The sequence below is a fragment of the Lutra lutra genome, chromosome 3, assembly GCF_902655055.1.
Source record: "Lutra lutra chromosome 3, mLutLut1.2, whole genome shotgun sequence".
Lineage (NCBI taxonomy): Eukaryota > Metazoa > Chordata > Mammalia > Carnivora > Mustelidae > Lutra > Lutra lutra.
In genome coordinates this window covers 69,119,831-69,127,500 of record NC_062280.1, presented here as the reverse complement: position 1 = coordinate 69,127,500, position 7,670 = coordinate 69,119,831, and the positions used below count along the sequence as shown (strand labels likewise).

The 7,670-nt window shown below is 54.9% G+C and overlaps 1 protein-coding gene across 5 annotated transcripts; it reads right to left on the bottom strand.

Moving 5' to 3' along the window:
- Positions 1-2,633: 2,633 nt before the first annotated feature.
- Positions 2,634-7,670, bottom strand: DLX1 (distal-less homeobox 1). Of its 5 annotated transcripts, none has more exons than XM_047723421.1 (4): positions 7,545-7,670; positions 6,415-7,131; positions 5,538-5,737; positions 2,634-4,375 (listed from the first exon to the last, which is right to left on the bottom strand). In XM_047723421.1, exons 2-4 carry the CDS (start codon positions 6,725-6,727, stop codon positions 4,121-4,123), a joined length of 768 nt encoding a protein of 255 aa, XP_047579377.1. In that variant the 5' UTR covers positions 6,728-7,131; positions 7,545-7,670; the 3' UTR covers positions 2,634-4,120. The 5 variants fall into 5 exon arrangements, with proteins under 5 accessions (XP_047579377.1, XP_047579379.1, XP_047579381.1 ...); XM_047723423.1 differs by having other exon boundaries at positions 6,415-7,095; XM_047723425.1 differs by having other exon boundaries at positions 6,415-6,788.

The following is a 7,670-nucleotide window of genomic DNA, read 5'->3' as shown; positions in this document are numbered from 1 at the left end:
AGGACCACTCAGTCCCAGGCTTATGAAAGCCAAGACCAGTGGGAAGGGGGTTGGGGATTGTTGCTTGTGCCCCTACCGCCCCCCCCACCCCTGCCCCTTTTAGAGCTAGTGTGTGTGAGAGAAGATATTAAAGAGGTATCTGTTGTTTGGCAATTTTGCTAAGTCTGTCTTCACTACTTCGACGCTGTGCATTTGCTAATTTGGAGGCCTGGCCATTGACAAGCTTGCTCCATACACCTGCAAGCAATTTGCCGGCTCCGGTACCAGAGAATTGCAGAGATGGCAGCTCGCACCTATTTGATTTTTTTTTCCCTTTTCTCAATGCACAGCAAATTTGGCTTTCAGTGCGTTATCTCTTTTGTTAATGCAAAAAGATTCCCTGGGCGAAAAAATTGCTCATAATTACCAGAGAGATGGGGAAACTGCATTAGAATAAATAAACCTGAAATTACTGTAATTATGTTGTGTTTGATGGGCCCGGCTTGTAATCAAGAAGAGAATACAGTGAAATGATGCTGACCCTCTTGGGTTTGCAGCTGTACGCGCACTTTGGGGTCTTTTTTTGCAGAAAAGAGTCATTTTGATAATCATTAAGCTGTGTGTAACCTATTTCAGAAGTGTTTTAAAATGAGGTTCACATTTTTTGAACAAGGAGAAAAAAATCCCAAAATTGCATTTTGCCATTACAGACTCATACATAAGGAAAGGTTGTGTTTTCTAAGTGACAATTGTTAAGACATAATATTCGAAATCAGTATTTAATCATTATAATGAGGTATTGTTTAAATATAACCACCTTTAGATTATTCATAGTTTAATTAATATACTCATTATGAAAATCTTTGAATCAGATATTTGATGAACTACTTGTCAGTAACAAGGCAGCATTAATTAGGCCTATATTGAGATTAACATTTTTTAAAAGTGCAACCGCTTATAATTATAATAGAGCCTAACTAAAGACCGCCTTCGTTGAGCTAAAACTAATAATTTCTCTATTTGAACTGTTAGCAAGAGATTATTAAATTAGTATAAGCTAATATCTCAAAATATTAAAATCCGCTTGACCAAACAGATTTTGCCTGTGGCTTCAGGCGCTGGGTCCTGGCTGCTGCACCAGAGTTGGATGTGTGAGAGTAACCCACCAAAACCTCCCCTTTAGCAAAGTCACCTCTCCAGGGAAAACCAAATGCGGCAAGTTCCCTACCCCACGGTGGAACCCAGCCTGGGAAATCCCGTTCTCCCTCTCAGCTTTGAGGCCCGTCCGCTCCCGCCTCCGGGATTTGGCCTCCCGGGTTTGCGTTCCGGGTTCTGGAGACCAGCGGGAGAGGAAATGCCCCAATCCCAAGCCCTGAAGGGGCCTCGAGGTCCCCGGCTCCATCCCCCACTATTTCCCCAGCTCCCTCCACCACCGGGGCCCCTCCACCACTTCCCCTCCCCTTCCCAAAGGGCGTCAGAAGAGCCTGGAGCATCTGCTCTTTCACCAGCACCAATTGAAAAATGGGTGCTTGTCACAACACAGATCACTGCCTTCCCCGCTCTGCTCCCCACCGCGCGCTGCAAAGGGCCCCCCAAAGGCGGAGGGCCAGCCCGTACGAAGCAGTGTCGCAAGGCGAGTGCGAGGGAAGCGGGAATCGCTCAAAGCAGCCCGTCGAGGCCCCCAGCTTCCCTGAGCTTCCTCCGCTTGGCTGTGGGGTCTGGGCTTGAGGTTGGGGTGAGACGCCGGGCCACCGGGTGGAGGGAGCCAATCTGGTTCTGGTTGATCGGAGTCCACTTTCTCCCGGAGAGAATTCATCGGAACGTTCCACTGGAGGTGCCCCCTTACTGACATGGCCTCAGCTCTGTCGGGCTAGGGTTGGGGGAGTGGGTGGGAGGGAGGTCTTGACTCAGACGGCGCCTGGGTTCCAAGTAGTCAATGGAGTCCTCCTGCCCCTCGGTTGGCATTTCCATCTGGGCGCGGAAAGAAGCTGGTGATCTTTATGAGGAAAGGGGCTTCTCGTGGTGGAGCCCAGTGAGTGGGAGTGACTGTGGAGGGGCCCAGGTGGCGCCTTGGGACTGTCCCCCGGAGCTCACTGATCGACTGGGTATAGCCGGACAGACGAGTCCTTCCGGCCCCTTTCTGGTATCTGGCCGCGTCTTTTCCGTGTCGGGATCGCGCGCCTAGCCGGCATGCAAAAGCCTTAAGGCCAGATCGCGGCGATGGCGAGGGGGGCAAAGTCCAGCGTCCCTGCTTTCAGTCCTCTAGGCTTCCGGCGAGGTAACTGGGTGAGGGGTGGCACTCAGGTCTCCCGTGCCAGCTGCCTTTGAGCTCTGCTTTCATCTCCTCAGCCAGCCTTCACAGTCCCTTTGGTTCCTGAGACCCGGCTCCGTCACACAGCACCTGTTCCTGATGCCCCCTTCCAAGGACCCTTGCCAGACAGTCGATGCCCACCCTTCTAACCCAGGTAGGGATCAGACCCCTTAGGGGTCGGAAGCAGAGCAAAATGAACGCTCCCAAACGCTGGGGAGGGCCTTGCCCCTTATTCTGATCTGTCCGGAGCCAGGAGTCGCTATCTCTGTCTGCCTTATCCGTCCCTAGAGTTGGAGGCCGGGCCCAGCCCACAGCACCCCTCACACAGCACACCAGACCACAGTTCTTTCTCCAAACCATAATTTTACTGTCTCAAAGAAACTTTATAACTTATTTACAAAGTTCTTTTTTTCCCAAGATACAAAGCAATAAGTTAACATTCTCAATATAAAACTAAACTTTGACATAGAGAACACAAAACACGGTTGATTTCAATTGATCACATTTTCCAAATTTCACAAGTAAAATGTCAAGATTCTCATTTCACAAAGCATCAGATTTTACAGCCACACACAACAGAACGGAAAAGCTAAGCTTGTGCAACATGTTTACGGAACAATAATAATAACAATAATAATTAACAACAATAATATGTACAGCGATTAGATCCTGCATTGGAGCCTGGGCGTCCAGGGCGCTGCCTGGCGTTTTTCTGTGGTCAAGCCTCTGGGGATTAGTGCTGCTTTTATCTTTCTTTAAAGCTCACTGGCTTTAGGGCACTCGTATATGCCCGCCTGTTCTTTTTCTTCACTGCCCATCGGTCCTCTCTCGCTCTCCCCAAGGAGGGAATTAGGATCTTCCTTCTTGTCCAGGCAAAGCGACCAAGTGTTTTTCCCGAGATGAGAAAATTGTGTTGGCTTCATTTCTCTTTTTTTTCTTTTAAAAATAATACGGAACATGTAAAAATGCAAAGCATTAAGTTCCAACTTCTCCATACCAGTGAAGTACAAAAGTTACTGTATAAGTTAAAAATCACCAGGTCCTCCCTATTCGTTTTTCCGGGTGCATTTGAAGTCATCGGTACTCTTGGACCAGGCGCTCCTTGCGCTACACAGAACTGCGAATTGGCCAACGTTCACCCTCAGGTGAAGTCCATTTCTCAATAAATAAAACCCCCTCCCTCCAATTTCCCCCAATTCCGCAGCGAGCTACACAGATGGTTAGGCAGGCCCAGGAGAAGGTCCGAAAGGACCAAACGTCCCAGCACGCCGAACTGAGCGGCCTGCCGGCCCGAGCCTCTTCCGACCTGGTGACTTTTCTAGAGGCCGCAGAATGAGGACAGCGGACAGATGAGGACCTCGACTTCGTCAGCGCACAGATACAGAGCGAAAGGAGACAAGAGACAGACAGAACAGAAAGAAAAAAAACTTTTGCTTTTTCTACATTGCTTTTTGTTTTTTTGTGGGTTGTTTTTTTTTTTTTTTTTTTTTTTTTCCTGATAGTCCCACACAGCTGAAGGTCGACGAATCGGGTCCAGCTGGCTCATCTTGCTGCTCTGGCTGTCTCGGGAGCTTGTGCCTGCGCTCGGAGGCCGCTGTCTGCTGTCACTGCGCGGCGTAGGCCGGGGCGTGGGCGCCAGGAAGTCGCCGGTCCAGACCGCGCGGGGCTCCAAGGAGGTGGCGGGCGTCCTGCCTTTGCTGTTCCTTCTTCTTTGCCCCTGGGCCTTTCTGCAGGCCCAGGGCTTGCGGACAGGGTGGATGGACCGGGAGGCGGGAGGGGCCCGGGCCGGGGGGAGACGGGAAGGAGGCGGGAGGGTGCGGGCGGGCAACCTCACATGAGTTGGGGTTGCTGCATAGCTTCTTGGTGCGCCGAGGGGTACCATGACGTGTAGCTGGGTATGTAGGAACCCGCGCTGCCGCCCGAGCCCTTCCCAGATGACGAGTTGGGGTTCCAGCCCGGTGGCACTGGCGGGGAGCCGGCAGACAGTGCCCGGCCGTTGGCCAGCGCGCTACCCTCCAGAGCCGCCCCGCCCTGCTTCATCAGTTTCTTGAACTTGGAACGCTTGTTCTGGAACCAGATCTTGACCTGCAAGAGCGGACAATAAGGTGACTCGGCTAGGTCCACTGTGGCTACCGTGGTCGTCGGGGAGATAAGGGAGCCGTGGGACAGTGGAGCAAAGATCCCCCTCACCGCCCTGCGAGACTAGGCAGCTACCTGCTGGAGGAGCAGAGCCCCACCACCACCTATAAAAACCAAAGCCTCTGAGGCCAGGCTGCCAGCCTCTGGTGGCCCGCAGGGGCAAGCTCTCAGAGAGCCAAGGGGGCGTGGTGGTGAGGAGTTAGGGGGTATCCAGGCCTTCATTTGTCAGGGACTCAGCTCGACCCTCGCAATTGTCTGGGGGAAGAAGCAGCGCCTGCACAACATCGAGTCTTCAAGTCCAATATGAACATCAATAAAAGAATCGAGTGGAGGAAAGGAGTGGAAGAAATTTATTTGTAATGCCACCTGCTTTCTCTTTGCTCCATCCTTTCTGCCCTTGAGTGAGTCGGGGGCTGATTGAGGAGGCCAAAAGGTTTTGTTAAACTTTTCATTTGGACTTACATCAACCTTTCCTTAGTGTCTGTTTGCTCTCCCCAGCTCTACTCCAAATCCCGGCCCAGACGTTGGAAACCTGATCAGAAAACCCATGGGCTCCCCAGAGTCTTAGAGCAATCCCAGAAGGAAGGTCCCGTTCCTCCTCCAGGGTCTGGGACTTGGGAGGTGAGAAAGCAGAGGAAAGGATTTCCCCTTACCCCAACCCGGTGAGGAGGAGGAGGGAGACAGAGGCTCCGGCCCAGGCCCTGAGTGATTAGCCACACACTTTGAAGGCAAAGAAGGGATTAAGCCCAGCGTCTATTGTTCCAGTTGTTCGGGCACGTGTGACCTCAGAGTCCCCAAACAAAACGTCTAGGGAAATCCTTCCACGCCCTAATCAGATTGTCCAGGGAGTGAGGGCCCGGCGGCAGGAAAGTGCGGAGTACAGAGTGCAGCGACAGAGTCCGGGCACAGAGCCCGGGCAGAGAGAACTAGCGAGGAAGGAGAGACGCAGGGAGAACCAGGGATGGGACACGGACACACACACACACACACACACGCACACACGCGCGCACACAGTCTCCGACCCTGAGGCCCAGAGAGCCAGAAATGAAGCTCCGGGCGCAGGCCGGCCGCGGGGAGCCCGCTTGGCAGAGGGGCAGCGGCAAGGTACCTGCGTCTGCGTGAGTCCCAAGGAGGCCGCGAGCTCCGCCCTCTCGGGCAGAGCTAGGTACTGAGTTTGCTGGAACCTCCGGTTCAAAGCCTGCAACTGCAAACTGGAATAAATCGTCCTGGGTTTGCGGATCTTTTTCCCCTTGCCATTGAAGCGCACTTCACCGCCTTCCACCACCGTGCTCTTCTCCGAGTCAGCCCCTGGAGGGACAGCAGAAGCGAGGGCTGCTATTAATGCAGGGACAGCCTTTAGTGCGGGGAGCCGAGGGCGAGTGGCAACCGAGGGATGGCAGAGGCTGGGCCGACAGAGAACGCTCAAGAAAGTCCGAAAGCCAGGGAAGTGTCCCGTAAAGTCCGAGGGCCGGACCTGGGCCTCTGCAGGCGGACTGGGGCAGTTCCCAGGCGTGCAGTTCCTGCCTTTGCAGAGAAAGTTTGCTATTTTTGCAGGCGGTAGTTGAGGTTTAATTACCCTTAATTGCATACATTGTTTATAGCGCTACGCAATAAATAATTACTGCGACTAATACGTGCACATGTGGGTTTCTGTTTTCCAAAGGGGCATTGTGTGCTCCGCGCACAGAGCCGCCCAGAGGCTCAGACAGTGCCAGGGGACGCTCTCGGATTTATCTTTTGCTGCATAGTTGGGAGTTGGGTGGAATTTTTAAAAAAATCTTTTCTTTGCTATGACAAGGATCCATACATAGATTGATACCCGAAACCTCCATTGCTCCGGCGCCCTCCCCACCCCCACCTCTCTCTCCCTCTCTCCCTCCTCTCTCTCTCTCTTCCTCCCCCCCCTTCCTCCCTCCCTTCCACCCTCCTTCTCCCTCTCTCCCTTCGTACCCTTTCCTCTCCCTCTCCCTGGCAAGCGCACGTACCTGGGTCCTCCAGGCGGCTCTGGGCGAGGCTGGCGCTGCCCGGGTAGGACTGCACCGAACTGATGTAGGGGCTGGACGCGTGGCTGCTGACCGAGTTGACGTAGGGGTAGCCCAGCGGTCGGGAGAAAGACGAGGCCGAGCTGTAGGCGCCGTCGGGCTGCGAATGGCCCGCCGAGTGTAAACAGTGCATGGAGTAGTGCCCGTGGGACATGGGAGAAGGAGACATTTGCTGGTTGGGTGGCCCAAACTCCATAAACACCGCCTTGCCCGACACGGGGCTGTTGAGACTTTCTGGCATGGTGGTCATGGTCATCTCTTCTCGCGGGGTCTGGGTGTGGGTCTCTCTCTCTCCTCTGCTTCCCTTTTGGGGGTCTCTGTGTTTCTCAGGACAGGAAGGAACCCAATTTAAGCGGAACAGGGGTTTTCACTTTCCATTCATAAGAAAATGGAGTTTGTCTCTTTGAAAAGTCTAAGCATGATGCTGCCGAGCTCCCCAAACTCGCTTCAAAGCTTTGACTCAGCCAAGGTCATAAATATTCATGAGCTGGCGGAGCTGATTGGTCCGCTGTCTTGCATAATCACCGGGGATTGGTCCGAGGCGCTCCGGCTCCGCTGGACTAGAGCGGGCGAGGCGGCCCGGCCTCGGGAGAAACGCGTCCACACTTCCCGGCCGGGGCTCCTCTGCAACAGAGCGCGCCGTGCGGAGCGCACAATGGGCTGCAGCGCCCGCGCCCGGACCTCAGCGGCCCGTGGCTCTTCGGCCTCCCGCCTCCCCGGCGCGCCTAACTTCCCAGAAACCCACCAACCGCTCGGCGCAGCCGCCCTCCCCTCACTACCGTCCCCACCCTCCGCCCGCCCCCCACGCCGGGACAGGGGAACTGCTTCTCCTAGCCGCCGTCACCCGGTCCAGCGCTCAGCTTGGGCGGCTCTGGAGTCTGGCCGCGGCCTGGGAGCGCGAAGTCGCGCACTGCGGGGGAGGAGGGGTGGTGGCACCAGAGGCGGCCAGCAGAGCGCTGTCCTCTCGAGAGTCGTGTGCCTAGCCCAGCGCTCTCCTTGGCCGCGCCTCCCCGGCCGGGATCCTCTCTGCCACATCCCTGGGGTCGGGTCTGGGGCCCTCCGGGCGAACTCACTCACTCGGCCGCCGCGCCGCCGCCGCCGCTCCCTGGGGCCCGCTCGCATTGCTCCAGGCCCAGCTGGCCACTCCAGCTCGAGGCTGCACTGGTCTGATTAAAGCAGAGCGCGCGGAGAGCCAGGAA

What these genes read in the sequence shown, in the direction of transcription:
- DLX1 (XM_047723421.1), bottom strand. Translation starts at nt 6,727, where the DNA reads ATGACCATGACCACCATGCCAGAAAGTCTCAACAGCCCCGTGTCGGGC. An exon ending in GAGCCGCCTGGAGGACCCAG is followed by an intron (nt 5,738 to 6,414) that starts GTACGTGCGCTT and finishes CTGTCCCTCCAG; the next exon opens with GGGCTGACTCGGAGAAGAGC. An exon ending in TGGGACTCACGCAGACGCAG is followed by an intron (nt 4,376 to 5,537) that starts GTACCTTGCCGC and finishes CCGCTCTTGCAG; the next exon opens with GTCAAGATCTGGTTCCAGAA.